This window comes from Saccopteryx bilineata, chromosome 1, assembly GCF_036850765.1.
Source record: "Saccopteryx bilineata isolate mSacBil1 chromosome 1, mSacBil1_pri_phased_curated, whole genome shotgun sequence".
Taxonomy (NCBI): Eukaryota; Metazoa; Chordata; class Mammalia; order Chiroptera; family Emballonuridae; genus Saccopteryx; species Saccopteryx bilineata.
The window spans coordinates 399,504,838-399,523,719 of record NC_089490.1 but is presented as its reverse complement, the minus strand read 5'-3'; the positions used below and the strand labels follow the sequence as shown (position 1 = coordinate 399,523,719).

Genomic DNA, 18,882 nt, shown 5'->3' with positions numbered 1-18,882 from the left:
TCATAAGAGGAACCACCCCACATCATCCAACAGTCAAGGGTGTGGGGAAAAGCTTAGTTTTAAAACTAAGCCTTAGGCCAGGGGTCGGGAACCATTTTGGCTAAGAGAGCCATGAACGCCACATATTTTAAAATGTAATTCCGTGAGAGCCATACAATATGTTTAACACTAAATACAAGTAAATGTGTGCATTTTATGTGACACTTTTAAAGTACAAGTCTCTGAATTCTTTTTAATAACGTTGTTATGCTGTTGCTAACCAATGATGAATAAAGTACTTCTTACCATTAATGTGACTTCTGGTGTTGCATGGGTTTTTTTGTTTTTTAATTTAATTATTTTTTACAGAGACAGAGGGATAGACAGGGACAGACAGACAGGAACGGAGATATGAGAAGCATCAATCAGTTTTTCATTGCGACACCTTAGTTGTTCATTGATTGCTTTCTCATATGTGCCTTGACTGTGGGCCTTCAGCAGATCAAGTGACCCCCTTGCTCAAGCCAGCGACCTTGAGTCCAAGCTATTGAGCTTTGCTCAAACCAGATGAGCCACGCTCACGGTGGCGACCTCGGCATCCCAGTCCGACGCTTTATCCGCTGCGCCACCGCCTGGTCAAGCTCCTCTTCAACTTTGTTTACAAGTTTCCCCACTACTTCCAGTTTTATATTATTTTAAGATTGTTTAACGCTCGCCCTGCTGGGACTCTAATGGAACTGCATTATATACATATATAAACTAACTTTAGAATTGACTTTACATTCTTCTCCACCTAAGGGCTTAATCCTTCCATTAGACTTTATAGCCACCTCCTCCTTCTGTTTTCAAAGAAAACAGAATGTCCTTTTCTACCTGTGGCGTCAACGGATCCCGTTTATAGGCACACGCCGGCCCTATCCCCGGTTCTGGGTTACCATGGGAATCGAGGTTGACGTCACTTAAGGTTTACGATCCGGACCCCCAAGAACCGTGACTTTGCCCCGTTTACGCATGCGCGCTCCTACTCCACTTTCCCCTACCGCCGTAAATTTTTTTCGGCCGGGAAACCGCGACCTCTCAACTTATTCTCGGGGAAACTGCTCTCCCGGGTAGAGGAGTGGAAAAAAAAAAAAGTCGACAAACGACAACCAATCGCGCGACACTTTGACGCCGCCGACTTGACTGAGTCTATCAACTTCAGCCAATGAGAACGCACTTTCCGCTACGTCATAGTCTGCCCCACCCTAACCCCTCCTTTCTGGACTTCGAGCTCAGTTCGCGCAGTAACAAATGAAGTGCGCGCTGCGACACCTCCCAGCTCGCTAGGCTCGGCCGCCATTTCCTCGCTTGGCCTAACGGTCCGGCCAATCCCAACGCGCATCGCGAAGGACTGAAGCTCCACCAATCGGAGGCCGCCGATCCGACCCTTTGCCTCGGCCCGGCCCAATCGGGCTCCGAGCCCGTCGCCCCCGGCCCGCCCCCGTGGCGCCCTCTCTCCTCCCTCTTTGTGCGTCTCGCGCCGCCGCCGCTCGCGGAGTGAGAGGACGGGCTCCGCGCGCTTCGCGGCCGTGCGATCGGGTCCCCTCCCCCCAGAAGGCTCGCTAAGGAGAAGCCGCCGCTGAGAAGGAGCCGCCGGTGCGGGGCCCCGGGGGCGCCATGGCGACCGGAGCGAACGCCACGCCGCTGGGTAAGCTGGGCTCCCCCGGCCTTCCCTCCCTTCCCGGGCCGAAAGGGGGCTTCGAGCCGGTGCCATCGCCTGCCCCCGGGCCTGGGGCGGGGCTGCTGGTGCCCGGGCCGCCGCCTCCCCCGCCTGTGGACTCGGTGGGGGCCTTGACGGCGGCCTTCTCCTTCGCGGCGCTGCCGCCGCCGCCCCCCCCGCCGCCGCCGCCACCGCTCTCCCCGGGCGCCTCGTACCCGCCGCCGCAGCCGCCCCCTCCGCCGCCGCTCTACCAGCGCGTGTCGCCGCCGCCGCTACCGCCACCCCAGCCGCCGCGTCAGGACCAGCAGCCGGGCCCGGCCGGCGGCGGAGGAGGTGAGTCGGGCCTAGAAAGCGCGAAAGGCGTCGCGCGAACGGGCCCGGCCGGCTGAGGGGCGCGCAGCGGCGGCGACGGCGGCTGCACGCGGCAGGGGCGCGCGTGCGCGCGCACGGGATGCTCAGGCGGAGGCGCCACGGGGCGCGCGGCCTGTTTCTTGTACCTCGAGTGCGCACGCGTGCTGGGAAAAGGGGGGGGGGAGGCTTGTCTTGCGCAGGCGCAGTGCGCGACCAAGCTGTGCTACCCAATTAAAAGGCTGGGTGGGTGGGGTGCTGACAGCCCCCTTTTGTTTTGTTGCCCCTGGCATGGAAGAGGGTGCTTAGGGTGTCGAGTTGGGTAGACTGGGTACTGGATGTACGTGTCAGGAGGGTGTGAAAGGGTTAAGTGATGACGTGGAACATCCTTTTCCTGGTTGTAGCTGAGTCTGAAAGGGAGAAGACTATCAAGAATAGCTCATTTTTCGGTTGTGAGTCAGGGTTTTCATTGCAGAGAATGGAAGAGTCGAAAGTCTTCAGGGTCCGATGTACTGTGTCTCTTTGTTGAGGGGGTGGGGATTGTGTTTTCCTAACCTCCCTAAGTTTACCTGAGAGAAGCCAGGTAAAACATCTCTAGTTGTGACTTCACCCTGGGCCTGTGCCCCTCTGGGAAGTGGAATGATTTGTGTGTACCAAATCTTTAGGGAGTTTCTGCTTATATTTTGGGGGGAGGAAGATTTGGCTACTGTTGTATATAGTTTGTTCTTTTTTGAACTTTTGGTACATCAGACATTGTCCATCTGGGCAGGAAAATTGAATACTGATTTTGACTAAACTTTTGAAGAAAAAAGTGATCTTTTTGAAGAATCCCACCATAGGTTTTAGCCCAGTTAGAAAGGTGGTAAGGTGGAAGTGGGAGGATCCAGCAGTCCCCAAATACAGCTTTACAGCTTGTTTGGTTATTCATTCTGTTCTTGTCTCCAGAGGCCTTTAAAGCATTCGTGGGTGAAGTGTATAGTATATGGCTTCTCAAAACTACTTGAAACTTTAGGCATTGAGATTTGTCACCTTGCATAACAGTTTCTCTGTAATGTTAACTCTGCACCCAATTATAGGTGCCTAGTAGTGACAAAATATTTTTGATTTCTCAGGTTTGTCTTCCATTGTTTTCCATCTACATTTTAGGTCAAGTTCTCATTTTCACAGTCTGCTGAGCTGTGTGTAATGTCCTAAGTATCCTATTGGTGGTTGCTGTGATGGTTGTATTTGCATCTGATACATTTTATTTGCCTTTAGACTTCCCAAGTAAGAAGCGGAAGAGGAGTCGCTGGAACCAAGACACAATGGAACAGAAGACGGTGATTCCAGGAATGCCTACAGTTATCCCCCCTGGACTTACTCGGGAACAAGAAAGAGCTTATATAGGTAAATACACGTTCTGCACCCAAGTGCATTGCGGGTTAATGTTCTGAGTGGCATATTATCTGTTTTAGGTTTGAGACTTTAAAGCTTTCTTTTTTGAGATAATGTATGGTCAGGTGTACTTACACAACTTCAACATAATCCTTCTGTTTGCTCTGTGGGTCCTGCACTTGCAGCTCCTTGTTATGGTCTGTTGGTAACAGCAGTGTTCTCCATGAGTGCCATGAAGGTAGAGGGACCCACTTAGGAGTAAGAATAGTTCCCAGTTTTGAACCCCACCATTTTCAGCTGCTGTCATTGCCAGTTGATAAGGTGAGTGAGTGTCTTCTGCCTCTCAGGACGTGGCCTCAATGGAGAACACTACAGGTGTTGTAAGATCAAGTACCTTTTTCATAGCATGGCCTTTTACCATAATTTCATATTTCTCCCTTCCCCTAAAATATGGTCTTTACTTTTATAGGTACTTTCTAAAAGGAAAAAAAAAATCAGTTTAATCAAAGAGTGGTTCTGAAAGTTTTTACTATTTTGTTAAGATTAACCTTTCCTTCAGCATTTCCCCTGGTTTGGTTTTTGGAGAGCTGTCTTAAAATGAGGGCTCTTGTATTTCCTACTAAAGAACTTTGCTGGGAAAGGTATACTGCTTGGATATGGAATGAGGTGGGTAGAAGGATAAAGGATCTGTTGGAAAATTTTAAGAAGAATGACTGTCCACAGTGTAAATGAAATTAACCTCAAAATTACCTTTTTTTAAAATACAAGGTTTATAATGTAAGTTTGACCTTCATTCATGTATTGGTGCAGCTGTCTCAAAAATATTCACAGTACTAATATTTTTCTTCCCCTACTGTTCCTATCTACCCTCCCCCAACTCATGTCTCATATTAGGCAGGTGTGGATCTTCACAGCCTTGTGAAAATGTCCCTGTGGAACAGTATTCCAAGAACACAGCAGACTTAGAAGGGAGGGGGAAACTCATTGTTTACATCTAGTACTCTAGTTCTCTTCCTATGGAGGGAGTTAATGCATTGGGCCTTGAGGGCTATTTATAGCTAGAATCAGAGTAGCTAGAAACCCAGCCAGGGTTGATATAGATCTCCACTCCAAGGAAGACAACATTTTGATGTAATTTTAAGTGTCAGCTATTTCCTCACACAGACCCCAAACTCCTGCAGTCCAGTTAAGAGGACTGCTTGCCGCTGGTGAAGATGACTTTGCCTTGAGTTGTTGAGCTGAGTACTTAGTGCCAAGTCAGAACTCTTCTGGCGTAAAAGAGCTTAGGGAGCCATGTGTCTTCTGTCTCACATTACACGCTTCCTTGTACAGAATGCCCCCCAATGTTTTTTTAGCGATAATGTGGATTTTCATTTCTTCTGAGTTTGAATGGGTGTGTGATGTAGCTTGTGGGACGTATTTAAAGTTGGAAGTATATCTTGGGTCAGACATACGTTAATCCTGTCTTGGAGCCAGTTCAACTTGAACCCCCCCACCCCCAAGTAACCTTGCTCTTATTAGAGATGCCTACTCAGAACTCTCAGATGCTACAAAGGTAAGAAGAAATAGGTGGTTATTCAGCATGCTGAGCAAAGTGGTCTGGCTCTGCAGGTCCCATTAGTTTGAGTCATCAGCCGAGTGGCATTTCCCTGGAGTCACTGAAATTTTGTGAAATTCTCATCTCTCTTTTCCATGTGCAGCCTCATTTGTCAAGGTCTGAGGGCCACACCATTCTCCTTGACCCCCATTTTCCATCCTCTGCACCCCTACTTTTATTCTCACATAAGGAGCAAATCTAAAAACAGATTCTTGCATCTTTACCATTACTGGTTTATTAAGGTAATATGGATTGTCATCTAAAATTTGAATAAAAGCAGAAGGTATTTGGAGATCCTACTAGTATGGATCTGGTTTTACAGAAAGTATGTATGAACTTCTCTGAGGTGTTGAATTGGTTACTAAATGTCTTGTTTAAGAAATTTAAAACCTGGTGTCAATGAAAATGATCTTTGCTCAACTGGTATTTTTCCTTGTCCCACGTTAATTGGGTCTCTATTTGGGCTATGCTTAATATTTAGTGAAGAAAAATTAACTCTCAGGAGTCTTGCCCTCAAGAAAGTAATTTGGTGATTTTAATGTTTTGTTCTGGGTTCCAACTGTTAAAGCAAGCTTTGGTGGGGAGGGAGAGGTGAAACACCTCCTAATAATTGCTTTGATATTAGCCGTAGTGAACAGTCTGTACTGCTAACCCCTCTTCCAACAAACTGTTTGCTTCCTTAAGTGTTAACCATTTTGAAGTGAAAAGACCTATAGATGTAAATGGACTCCTGCCGATAGGTGGTTGGGAGTTTTTGCCTCAATGTGTTCACTGATCAATCGTCCCTTTCAAAGTCTCCGAGTTCTTCATGCTTGTTGTTGAGATTTGAGATGTTTTTTGGTAACAATGTCTTTTTTCCATCCTTTTTTTTCTTTCCTAACCTGGTTTCTTCCAGTGCAACTGCAGATAGAAGACCTGACTCGTAAACTGCGCACAGGAGACCTGGGCATCCCCCCTAACCCTGAGGACAGGTTGGGAAACAGTTTTAACCAGCTGACAGTAACGCTTTTACCTTTTTCTCAATACATTTTACTGGTGGCAACATAATTGTGTCAGTTCAATAAAATTCTAGTAAGACGACTGGTAATCTGACCATTCTGAGGAGTAGGGTTTAATTAGCAATGTGTATATATATATGGTCAGTTAGAAAATTGGAGTGAAAATTACTAGCAGAATAAAAAGTTACAGGAAAATGGGACAACTGGTTTCCAATTGGTAAGCATGTATATTTTAACCTGATTTGCCCACCTGTAGGGACAGTGAGGTGGGCCGTTAACCAGCCTTTTCAGTATCTGCTTTGGCTGAAAGCCCAGGTTGTAGAGTTTTTCTCACAGGTACACGATGCAGGGATTAAAAATATTTTTGAGCAGGCCAGAAACTCTTAATCTGGTCTGCTCATTACTACCCTCTTCCTGCTCATGGTTTTGAGATGGTTTTAAAATAGATGAGATTTCTAACCAACTTCCTTCACTGCCAGTTAATTTTCAGCCTTGGCCATTGCCTGGGGTGTTGGGAGGGGCCAGAATATTCTCACCTGTTTTTGGAAGGCAAATAAGCAACCTTGAATTACCCCCCACCACCTCTTTAGGGGGGAGTGTGGTCCTCAAACATCTGTGGTCATATTATCTCAGTTTAGAGTTTGACCTGTGAAAAGAAAAAAGTCTATTCAAGGGGCATGAACTTTTTAAACAGGAATTTTATTGGCTGATTGTGGTCTTTGAACAGCTAAAACCTGGTTCATTTCATTGGAAGAGCAATATGCCTCCCTCTTAATGAAATTTCTACGCTGTGCAGGCAGCGTAGTTGAGAACACTTTATTAAAAAGTAATGGTTTTTGGCTTTTGTTGCCCAATTAATAGCTTGTTAAATCAGGAAGATGTAATGGTTTTAGAAGCCACTCTCTTACACATCTTTCTGCTGCCCTCTGCTAGGAAACAAATTTATTGATTTTAATTTTACTTATTTTTTTCACCTGTAGATTTTGGTTGGAGGGTTGTGTTTTATTTTCATGACTTTTTTTTTAAATTATGATTTGTGTTGTAGGTTGCAGACCACAACTGTTAAATGCCCTTTTGGCCTTTTTTTCCTTTAATCATACATCTACAGGTTACCAGGCAATTCCTCAAAAGGTTGAATTTTTAACCTTTGCTTCTTGGAGAACTGGGGTTAGAATCTAGTTGATCTATATGATGCCTACTCAAAGTGAAGAAGTTGGGCCAGTCTAACCTTTAGAATATCAGGTTTTGCCTTTCACATTCATAATTTGGGAAGAGGTTAAACTGTTGGGAGGCCTTTAATTGACCAGTTTGTACGGGTAAAACTTGTTTTGGTGATTAGCTAGAAGTGCTTAATTCTAGATAGCTGTCAGGTGGGAATTAGAAGTGTCAAGCGTGCTAGAAGTAAAACCAGAGCAGACTTTCTTTCCCTTGTATTCAGTTTGAAGGAGTCCCTCATGCCTGATTGGTTTTGCTTTTGAGCCCAGATTGGAGGGAAATGCATGAGTTTCTTACCTTAATAAGATTATTTCTTAAAAAGGTGTATTTTCAATATTAAGCCACTTTATGCCATTCTGATATTGCTTAAGTTGCATAGTTAAAACTGTTATAAATTGCTTGTAGGCTTAAATGTATAAGGTGATAGTCTAATAAGCTGGGGTTTGTTTGCTTTTGTTCACTATTACTGGATTGTGCTAACAGTTTATACAAATGCTAGAAACGGAGGTGTCATTTAGCCGTCATTAGCCATGAACAAACCTGACCTTTTATTCCATCGTGTGTGTAACGGATGACATGGTTCCCTTCAGGCTGAAGACAGTGGGAGCAGCCGAGCTCAGTCCTTGCTCTCCAACTAGGCAAGGCTCTCTCAACTAAACCAAGGCTGTAGGAGTCTTGACTACTCTTCCAGGATGTTTTTTTAATAACCTGATCCACATGGTCTCTTCCCTTCTTGCAGCTGCTACTAAATTTTCATTCAGAAAAATCAAGCTATGGTCCTTTTTGTAATCCTAACTTAGAATTCTAGGAGTGTAACTTCTCTTTTTTTATTACCGCAAAATCCAGCTGTGGTAAACTGACTATTTTATCATTACTAGTTTTTACTTGTAGCAACAGCATTTTACTCAAAAAGAGAGAGAGAAAATCTATCTGCTTTCTGGACTTATAAACTCTGGTGGAGAATTGTAGGTTTTCCCCTTGCTGTTTGCAGGTTCAGACCTTAGACAAGTACTTGACCAAATCTGCATTTGCAGCCTCTCTCAGAAGCTGCTTTAGCATTTTAACGTTTTTCTCTATCCAGACTCCCCAACCTCGAACAGCCAGAAAACAGGTTGGCTCCTGGGCCTTGGACACAGCCAGTCAGGCCATTGAAGGAAAAGCAGAGACGAAGCCTTGAACCATCTCTCTCCATTGTGGGGGTCAAGTAGCTGCAGTAGCCTTCAGTCCTAGTTGCATTGGGTTAAAGAGCTCATACTTACTATGTGGTAGGGGTACAAATGCTTTCTGATAGGGTATGAGCTCTGCAAGAGTTAACATTTTACCTAAATTTGGGGTTTCTGTGGTTCAGAGTTGTAATACTGAACAATTTTTTTCAAATGATAAAATCATATTTGGCAAGAAGACTCCAGAGAGAACTGTCCTTGCCATTTGCCGTCCACAAATTTTCCCCCAAAAGGACAGACTTTTTTTCCTTCCATTTTTAGAAGCAAAACCACTTTTTTCCTTTCTCACATACACCCCAGTCCCCCTAATGCTAAGCCAGCTTCCGTCTCCCCATTCCACACGATCTTGAATAGCACACGTTATGGTCGGTTCCTCCGAAGAGTGTTGTGTTAGGGTCTGAGGCAGAGGGGCTGGGGGAGACTTAAAATAGCCCGTGTGGGTATGCAGAGAAGTGGAGACAGAGCAGTAACAGTGGCCTGTTTCCCGCAGGTCCCCCTCCCCTGAGCCCATCTACAATAGCGAGGGGAAGCGGCTCAATACCCGTGAGTTCCGCACCCGCAAAAAGCTGGAAGAGGAGCGGCATAACCTCATCACAGAAATGGTTGCTCTCAACCCTGATTTCAAGCCACCTGCAGATTACAAGTAAGCAGAGGGGCGGGCAGGGTTCTCTGGGACAAGGACATGCGCAGATTGTGTGTGACCCGGTACAATAATTTTGGTACTGACTTCTCACCCGAGACGCCCTGTAATTTAACACATGGTGCCAGGTGTTCTGGAGGAGCTAGTGTCAACTCAGAAACATGCAGTCAGTGAGTTTCTTTCTTCCTCAGACCTCCAGCAACAAGAGTGAGTGACAAAGTAATGATTCCGCAAGATGAGTATCCAGAAATCAACTTTGTGGGACTGTTAATTGGGCCCAGGTAAGTAACTTCTAGCAAATGGGATATAGAATTACTCAGAACCTGTGAGGTTTGTCTTGTGCCAAATTAGGTACCATTGTCAGCACCTGCCCATTTCTGGGAGGACCTTCACTTTGGCTATGGCTACATTTGTGCCTTTCTGTGAGAAACATCTCTTTAACACCCCCCCCCCCCCCTTGACTGCAGAGAAGTCAGACCTTGAGGATTGCTATGGCTGACTTGACGGGAAAATCCAATTCTCTGCACTCCCAGTTTCCTATTGGTGCCTAATCAGCTCATCTGTCCCCTTGCAGGTTATAACAATTCAATCTTTTCTGCCTCCGTTAGAGGGAACACACTGAAGAACATAGAGAAGGAGTGTAACGCCAAGATTATGATCCGGGGAAAAGGGTCTGTGAAAGAAGGGAAAGTCGGGCGCAAAGATGGCCAGATGTTACCAGGAGAAGATGAGCCACTTCATGCCCTGGTTACTGCCAATACCATGGAGAATGTGAAGAAAGCAGTAGAACAGGTGAGGGAGCAAGAAAGGAAGCCCCTTCCAGAAATCTAGGTGGTTGTCCCAGTGGTTACGTAATTGCCAGTTTTGTCTCGTAGATAAGAAACATCCTGAAGCAGGGTATTGAGACCCCTGAGGACCAGAATGATCTACGGAAGATGCAGCTTCGGGAGTTGGCTCGCTTGAATGGGACCCTTCGGGAAGATGATAACAGGTATGTGATCAGTTTAGAGGGGGGTGCACAGAAACCTGGAGAACCTATCAAAGTAGGCGTAGATTGACCATAACCCTTGAGTTGACTTGTTCTCTCTCAATAGGATCTTAAGACCGTGGCAGAGCTCAGAGACCCGCAGCATTACCAATACCACAGTGTGCACCAAGTGTGGAGGGGCTGGCCACATTGCTTCTGATTGCAAATTCCAGAGGTAAGGGGCTGCAGTTGTGGTTTGCTGGAGCCTGTGGTGTACAGGACAGCTCTTTAGCACAGTGGTTGGTTGCTATTAACCAGTGGGCCCAAGGGAAGCTTGCCTTTCTGTGACTGGTCTGAAGTGGTGTGATTTTTTTTTTTAAATTTTTATTTATTTATTTATTTATTACAGATACAGAGAGTGAGTCAGAGAGAGGGATAGACAGGGACAGACAGACAGGAACGGAGAGAGATGAGAAGCATCAGTCATTAGTTTTATTGCGTGTTGCAGCACCTTAGTTGTTCATTGATTGCTTTCTCATATATGCCTTGACCGCGGGCCTTCAGCAGACTGAGTAACCCCTTGCTGGAGCCAGCAACCTTGGGTTCAAGCTGGTGGGCTTTTGCTCAAACCAGATGAGCCCGCGCTCAAGCTGGCGGCCTCAGGGACTCGAACCTGGGTCCTCTGCATCCCAGTCTGACGCTCTGTCCACTGCGTCACTTCCTGGTCAGGCTGAAGTGTGATTTTAAAGTCCAGGATGATTAGAAACAGTCTATGCAGCACACCTCTATTTTATTGCTCATCTTGAGCCCATGAAAACTGGAAATTTCCATTCTGGGCATAAGGATTTTCACTGTGCTCAACATTAAATGATTTACTGGCTGCTGAAGGTGGGTTTAAGGAAATCAAGCAATGTAAGGATGTTGACCAGTTGCAGAGCAGCACCTGATAGCAACATTTTCCTGCTTGGGTGGCTTTGTTAAGGCAGTTCTGGCAGTTGTGTTCCAGTTTTGCATACATTGCCTTCCCCCAGACTGAGAATGCAGAAATTGATGAAACCTGCTACTTAGGAGGACCTATGTTTGCCTGGTTGGGTGCCTGGCTGTTTGTGGTCTGGTGCTGTCTCCTCTGTTCTTGCGCAGGGGTCTCTGCTGTGGCAGAGACACATGTAATCCCAAATGCAGAGCTGGGCACACAACTGAAGAATTGATGGGACTATTTTGAAGGAGGCATTAGGAAGGATGATTCAGCTCCTCAAAACTTTCTGTAAATTTCTCAGGTTAAAAGTTTCCTCCTTAATGGTTTTATCTCCCTCTTTATGTCTGCCACCCCACCTCAGGCCTGGTGACCCCCAGTCAGCCCAGGATAAAGCACGGATGGATAAAGAATATTTGTCCCTCATGGCTGAACTGGGTGAAGCGCCTGTGCCGGCATCTGTAGGCTCCACCTCTGGGCCTGCCAGCACACCTCTGGTCAGTGCACCTCGGCCTGCTGCTCCCGCCAACAACCCACCTCCACCGGTGAGCTTCACACTGATGCTTGGGCCTGGCCCCCTGTCCTCTCAGACTGGAGGCTATGGGCAAGTACTTTGGGCAGAGCACATTGCTTGGCATGGCTGGCAACATTGTTCTTCCAGAATGTCAGGATGTTTGGGGACCACATTTTGGGAAGATTCTGTCCTTGTGTTTTGGTTGTCTGGCATAACTGAAAGAACAATGTTGCCACCAGGGGGAGCAGGCAGGGACGTTGGCGGGAAATGCTCTCACATAGTCTCTCATGTCCACCACCCAGAGCCGTCCACCCTGGATGAATTCTGGCCCTTCAGAGAGTCGGCCCTACCATGGCATGCATGGAGGTGGTCCTGGTGGGCCTGGAGGTGGCCCACACAACTTCCCACACCCATTGCCCAGCCTGACCGGTGGGCATGGTGGACATCCCATGCAGCACAACCCTAATGGGCCCCCACCTCCTTGGATGCAGCCGCCGCCGCCACCGATGAACCAGGGCCCCCATCCACCTGGGCACCATGGCCCTCCTCCAATGGGTAAGTAAGTGTCAGACCAGAAACCTTGGGGCTTTGGGATAAGCAAGGATTACAGCAGATTGACTGCAAACTGTCACACTGGGTCTCTTGTCAAGGCCTGGGCTCCAGCGGGAGCAAGATTCCGTTCTAATTCTGTGTGGGGTAGGCATAGGCCTATCTCTCATAGCCAAGGTTCCAGAACTGCTCTTGTAAGAGTAGTAATTGCAGACTGTGTGACTGAATAAGCTGTTGGTGGGAGTGTCTTCCCTGGCCAGTTCAAATGTCCTGCTAAGTCCCTGCTCTTTCCTTCCATCAAGATCAGTACCTGGGAAGTACGCCTGTGGGCTCTGGGGTCTATCGCCTGCATCAAGGAAAAGGTAATGGAGACTCACTTCTGTTCACCTTGAGCGCTACCTGGGAATAAATGGGGGTCTGTCCCAAATCTCTCCTCCCAGAGGCTTCACCCTTTCCTTCACCTATCTGTAGGTATGATGCCGCCGCCGCCTATGGGCATGATGCCGCCGCCACCGCCGCCACCCAGTGGGCAGCCCCCGCCCCCACCTTCTGGTCCTCTTCCCCCATGGCAACAGCAGCAGCAGCAGCCTCCGCCTCCCCCTCCGCCCAGCAGCAGTATGGCTTCCAGTACCCCCTTGCCATGGCAGCAAAGTGAGTGGCATATTTTGGGCTTGTGGGGGTGGGTGGGATGAAGGGGTGGTGCTGAGAGGAATGAGATAACCTCACAGCTCACAGGTGGGCTGGCACCTTGGGATGAGACTCTGATCTCTGTTGGGGGTATAAACAGAAAGGGCCTCATGGCCCCTAGGGGTCTTGGGAGGAGATCTGATGTTTGGTGTGGTTGTGTCTGGGGAGAGGTCCGTGAAGACCTGGAGGGGGGATTTGCTGTAGTAGTTAGGGTGCCAGATGTCCGGGTTCTCAACTGGCTGGGTGAGCTGTTGGCTGGCTAGGGCCTGTGCGTATGGCCAGGGGCGGGTGGAGCATGCATGTTCTGGAGAGGGATGTGACTGGGGCCTGAGAGACTGCAGGGCTGGGACCTGGCAGTGGGAAGAGTAGCTGTGGCCTTGAGGTTGAATGTGCCGTTCGGTGGTGGCGGCGGATGGGCAGAGGGATGTCAGAGCCGGTTTTTGTGTCTGGTACTTTCCTGGCAGCCCTTCCAGAGGGCATTGGTGACAAAGGGCTTACTAAGTTAAGCCCAGAGACCTCGAGGCTGACCCTAGGGTAGTCCTGCCCACCCCTCCACTCCCCATCACCAGGACAGCCCCGCCCACCCGCCCCCCACCACCGTACCGCATGCCAAGCAAGGAGCCAGGCGCCCCTCGCCCCCATCTCAAGGCAGCAGCCGCAGAGAACCGCGGTGTGCCCCCGCGCGTGTGACCTTGGGCTTCTTTACCACCCCAGATACGACGACTACCACCACGAGCGCTGGCACAGGGTCCATCCCGCCATGGCAACAGCAGCAGGCGGCTGCCGCAGCTTCTCCAGGAGCCCCTCAGATGCAAGGCAACCCCACTATGGTGCCCCTGCCCCCCGGGGTCCAGCCGCCTCTGCCGCCCGGGGCCCCTCCCCCTCCGCCGCCTCCACCACCTGGTTCCGCCGGCATGATGTATGCCCCGCCCCCCCCTCCTCCGCCTCCCATGGACCCTTCTAACTTTGTCACCATGATGGGCATGGGGGTGGCGGGCATGCCGCCCTTCGGGATGCCTCCAGCTCCCCCACCGCCTCCACCACAGAACTAGACTCGGTTTTTTAAGAAAATATATATTATATATAGAGAGAATTGGTCTCGTTTAAACACACGCCGAACCTCACCATATGGAGCCAGACATTGGGACGCACGCATGTGATTGTGTGCACGCATGTGTGTGTGTGCACGCACCAGGCTGGGCCAAGCGACTGAGGACTCGCTTGGGTACAGGCAGGTGGTAGTAGGGGCGCCAGCTTGGGCTTTCCTGGCGCCCCGTAGCATCGAGTGTCTTTGTCTTCTTTCTCTCCTCACCCAACTCCCTTTGCCTCTTCCCAAACTGGGCCGCCAGGATCCCTCCCCGCGGCAGCGATGGCCCGAGCCATGAGAATGAGGACTTTCCGCGCCCATTGGTGACCCTTCCAGGCAGACAGCCTCAGCAGCGCCCCTGGTGGACAGGATGGTTCGGCAAAGCAGCCTGAGTTATTTTTGTGGACGGAAACGGAACAACGCTGGCTCCATATTGTGACATTTTTATTAATTTTTTCTTTTTCCTTTGTTATTTCCGTATCTCTTCCTTTCTTCAGACTCCGTCCAAGGAGATGCTCTCCCCGGTCTTCTGCTGCAATCAGATTCCTTTTCTCCATTCCTTACTCTTCTCTTTCCAGGGAGAGAGGAGCAAATGGTTTTAGGCAAAGGCCTTGGCCACTGTCAGGCTAGTTGGGAGGGGGTTGTTTGGGTCTAAGATTTCCAAGGTGCCATAGACACCCCAAGATTTTCTTTTTTAAGTGTGGGGTTTTGTCTCTTCTACCCTCATAGACTAGTGGCTTAATCTCCAGGTCTGGGGTCCATATTTACCCCGATACCCATGCCACCTTGGGTTTGTCTGCCAGACTGGAGAGTCGTTTCTGCATTCCCTGAGCACCTAAGCTGCCTCATATTCCATTTGTTCCTCCTTCCTGAAAGGCTTCCTTTTAAATTTTCTTTGAATCCCAAATGTATATTTTGCAGTGTCTAGGGTGTTGAGCCCTTTGTTTTCGTTCTGCCTTTCCCTCCATTGCCTTCCCTTTTCATGGAGTGGTTATGTTAACAATAATGTGTAATGCGTGTTCTCTTCACTGGTTTTCACTGATTTAACTGCAGAAATTTCTGGGCTTTTTTTTCCGGTGTATGATTCAACACTGCGTTAAAGGGGGGTATTCCATTGAATAAAAGAGCAGTGTGGTTTTCTGGGTCTGTTTCTTTATTTTCTCTTAAACTTCCTCTTCCCCCACCATTAGCATCAATTTTTTTTTTATTTATTTTTTGTATTTTTCTGAAGCTGGAAACGGGGAGAGACAGTCAGACAGACTTCTGCATGCGCCCGACTGGGATCCACCCGGCACGCCCACCAGGGGCGATGCTCTGCCCCTCCGGGGCGTCGCTCTGTTGTGACCAGAGCCACTCTAGTGCCTGGGGCAGAGGCCAAGGAGCCATCCCCAGCGCCCGGGCCATCTTTGCTCCAATGGAGCCTCGCTGTGGGAGGGGAAGAGAGAGAAAGAGGAAGGAGAGGGGGAGGGGTGGAGAAGCAGATGGGCGCTTCTCCTGTGTGCCCTGGCCGGGATTCGAACCCTGGGACCCCTTGCACACCAGGCTGACGCTCTACCACTGAGCCAACTGGCCAGGGCGCATCAGTTTTTTAAAATTCATTTTAGAGAGGTGAGAGAGAAAGGAGGGAGGAGCAGGAAGCATCAACTCTCCTATGTGCTTTGACCAGACAAGTGCAGGGTGTCAAACTGGCAACCTCAGAGTTCCAGGTCGACGCTTCATCCACTGCACCACCACAGGTTAGGTAGCAGCATCAAATTTACTTATGTTCGGCAGCTGGCCTCAGTCTTCACCTTCTCCCAGGGGAGACTGGGACATTAGCTAAAGAAGCCTCCTGCCCACCTCTTTATGTGGCTTTGCTGTTGGAAGCAGAGTATGTGGGCAGCCCTCCTGCCTCTTATAATTAGTTAGTAGTTGAGAATCAGGCTCTCCCCTTCCTGGTCACTCATACCTCTGGTCCCTGTCCTTTTGAAGGCATTTCTCTGGGGCTCGGACACCCCCACATTTGCTGAGCTCCAGTTGTGATTTGTACCTGGAAGCTGCCACCTGACTAAGGCCCTGGGCCTAGGGAGGCATCATCACTAAAGGTCAGGCCAACTAATCCTGCCTGTCAGGCACAGAGCAGCTAAAATTAAAATTGCCAAGTGGTTTTTCTTTCTCTGCTGGTGACTTGCAGCCTGCCAGCCCTGCAGGCTTTGGGGAGTGGAGGGGGCAAGAGAAAATGCCCACTTTGTGCTTTGTAAGCACTTCCTTACAGAGGGTCTTAGGCTGTTTCTTTTATATCTGGACAGTACCTATTGTGGCACCAGAAAAATCCGTGTCTGGTCTCCATGAGGCAGTGAGGTTCTTGCCCTGCTGCACTGCTCCTGGGAGAGTTGTGTTAGAGCTGGCCTTTCCCCAGCTGCCTCATGTTCGGGAGGACAAGGGATGGCCAGCTCCTGCTGCTTCCAGCCTTAGGCTGGAGCTGGTCATTGCTGTTGATCGGAGCAAACCCCCTGTATCTGGGCCCTGTCCAGGGTGCTTGTCTTCTGCTATTACACGGGCAGGGGTTAAGAAAGGCTCAGGAAGTTTTCACTGAGTCCCCAGCCTTAAACCCCAGTTGACTAGGAGGAGAGGGGGAGGTCTCTTTGTTCTTAACTTACTGAATGGAGGCAGGGCTCGGCCTGGTTACCCTCTTTGACCTTGGCTTCACCTCATTGCTTCCCCTCAAGCTTGGTTTCCCTGGTGGGCTCATTGGGTGGTTAATTAGCTCTTTGAAGTTCTGGAATAGGCAAAGTGGCGCTATGTGGGTTTTAGAAATAAAATCAATAAATGACTTAACCACAGCCCAGCAATCTCCTCTGTTTCTCTCCCCTGGGGCCAGCTCCATTCCTGTGCTCACTCCTTCTCGGCTCCCTGCCGGCAGCTTTTGTTAAGGTTTTGGAGAGTAACAAAGTGGCTGACAAGGCATCAGTCTTGGGCCTTTCTCCAAGTAGCGCGAGACCCTGAAATGGAGGAGAGGCAAGAGGAAGGTTTGGCCCTTGGAGTGGCAGCAAGCCACCTGTCTTTGTGGTAGTATGGGGAGAGAGGAGAAATGCTTCCCCCTGTTCCTGGAGACAGCCAGGGTGGGAAAAGGCCCTCCCAGGACCCTGGTGTTACAGAGGCCCCGGCAGCCTTGCTCCTGTCTGCTGCTGCAGCGTCTCCTCACCTTTGCAAAGCTTGGTTGGTGGAAGGAGTGCCAGTTGGGAAAGGTCAGTGTTTGGGCTCTGTTTCTGCAACCCAGCCACGTGCTCAGGAGAAACCCAAGATTGGTCCAGGGAAGGAGGCGGGGTTTCTGGTGAGACACCTAGTCAGACATAAACAACCTGGAGTGAGTTCAGGATTCTTTACCATAAATGCATATGCAACAGTAGGAAGTGAAGGAACAGGGAAAACGGTGAAACAAGAAAGGGCAGTCAGTTCGAGTCTTCCAGGTTTCATCCTGCTGGGTTGGGGTATTAGGAAAAGTTCGGAAACAGTTGGTGGCCACTGGTGACGACAAAGACTGGAAGAACCCCACAAGAGGCAGTTAAAGGAGTCCAGTACATCGGTTTGCCAGTAGAAATGGGGTATGTCCCCATTCAGCAAATGCTCTGAGTGCAAAGGGAAGGTTGAGCACTGAATTGATAAGCAGGGTGAGGGCCCAAGCCAACTGCTGTAGAACTGCATTCGCTTGGGAGCTGTATGAAAAGATGGGAACGGTTTGTTGGGAGCCTGTCCATAGCAGCAGGAAGAAGTCAAGCAATTAGTGGTCAGTGCAAAGGTATGTGTGACCAAGCGTGCTGCCACAATTGGGATGTGAGGTGACAGCACACAAAACTAGTGTGCTCTGCTTGGACCAACCCTGCACAGAAAGAACAGGCCAGGTGGCTGGGCCAGAGGCCTGATGGAGGGTGGGCTGAGGCTCGCACAGAGGCATGGCCCAGGAGCACAGGATGGCAGCCGTGACCAGACCGGAGTGCCAACCAGCATTCCTTTTGTAAATATGTATAAAAGAGAAAACAGCCCTGGCCTGGGCTGGTGCAGTGGATAAAGTGTTGATCTGGAACGCTGAGGTCACCTGTTTGAAACCTGGTTTGCTGGGTCAAAGCACATATGAGAAGCAACTATGAGTTGATGCTTCTCGCTCCTCTCCCTTTTTTCTCGCTCTTTTTCTCCTCTATAAAATCAATAAATAAAAATCGTAAAAAAAAAACAAACCAGGTCTTTTCTTTCAGACGTTTCCCACCACTCTGAAGCATGGCACTGTGGAAGACCAGTGCTAGTCCTGTCTCTGGGTGCATGGGTGAGGCAGGGCTTGTGTGTCAGGAGGCCTGGGGAGGACTTGTATTTGGCTCCCACACTGAACTGTAATGACCTGGCTGGGCCTGCTGTGGGTTGGCCTTCCCCCACACCAGACTCAGGAGCATCCTGCAGTCGTCCAGGCTGCTAACTTGCCTTGGTCCGAACACCGAGTTTTCCCCTCCACCAACCCACCACTCCAGGAGGCTCAGGCACCCTTTGAAGTAGTGCAAGGCCCTGGGCTTGCTTTGCTAGAAGAAAGTAGGGTCCAAAGTTGGCTTCCACAAGTTTTATAAATTTGATGAGTCCAAAGCTCAGAAAAGTAAAGCAACCAGCCTAAGGCCACAGAGCAAATCGACTCTGAGGCCAGACCATGAGCGCTGAGTTGGAGGCAGCCAGAGCCTCCAAAGGAAGATGAACGGTGTAAAGTTCCTGGGTGCAGGGGCCCCATTTTACCAGTGAGATCGTGAGCCCTGGATGGTTAACTCCGTCTCCAGTGGTAGCCCCATGTGAAAGGAGTCAGTGGAAGAAGGCCTCCAAATCACCCGGCAGCTGCATCACAGGAAGACCTAATACCATCAGCCAATATTATTGGGGTGCTATGCTTCAGTTTCTTCTGACCCTGTCCGCCCAGGACTACAGTTCCCAGGGGCCCCTGCCCTAGGCTGTTGGCCCCTAGCCAAAGTTGGCCTGTAATCTGACCATCCCTCTGGAAAGGTCACTTCAGAGCTTGAGG

At 49.3% G+C, this 18,882-nt stretch overlaps 1 protein-coding gene across 11 annotated transcripts; it reads left to right on the top strand.

Annotated features, from left to right (window-relative positions):
* Nucleotides 1-1,279: 1,279 nt before the first annotated feature.
* On the top strand, nucleotides 1,280-14,988 carry SF1 (splicing factor 1). Of its 11 annotated transcripts, none has more exons than XM_066251951.1 (14): nucleotides 1,281-2,011; nucleotides 3,284-3,412; nucleotides 5,893-5,968; nucleotides 8,924-9,076; nucleotides 9,265-9,354; nucleotides 9,682-9,865; nucleotides 9,949-10,064; nucleotides 10,168-10,275; nucleotides 11,378-11,558; nucleotides 11,809-12,082; nucleotides 12,379-12,438; nucleotides 12,548-12,727; nucleotides 13,478-13,682; nucleotides 14,113-14,988. In XM_066251951.1, the coding sequence occupies exons 1-14, from the start codon at nucleotides 1,636-1,638 to the stop codon at nucleotides 14,240-14,242; spliced, it is 2,262 nt and encodes a 753-aa protein (XP_066108048.1). In that variant the 5' UTR covers nucleotides 1,281-1,635; the 3' UTR covers nucleotides 14,243-14,988. The 11 variants fall into 11 exon arrangements, with proteins under 11 accessions (XP_066108038.1, XP_066108048.1, XP_066108041.1 ...); XM_066251952.1 differs by having other exon boundaries at nucleotides 1,286-1,666; nucleotides 13,478-13,666; nucleotides 14,043-14,988; XM_066251941.1 differs by lacking the exon at nucleotides 14,113-14,988 and having other exon boundaries at nucleotides 1,280-2,011; nucleotides 13,478-13,952.
* Nucleotides 14,989-18,882: the final 3,894 nt, after the last annotated feature.

Bases quoted from the DNA above. Each gene is read 5' to 3' on its own strand.
- SF1 (XM_066251941.1), top strand. From the start codon at position 1,636: ATGGCGACCGGAGCGAACGCCACGCCGCTGGGTAAGCTGGGCTCCCCC. The intron at 5,969-8,923 runs GTTGGGAAACAG...TGTTTCCCGCAG, and splicing joins CCCCCTAACCCTGAGGACAG to GTCCCCCTCCCCTGAGCCCA. The intron at 10,276-11,377 runs GTAAGGGGCTGC...ACCCCACCTCAG, and splicing joins TCTGATTGCAAATTCCAGAG to GCCTGGTGACCCCCAGTCAG.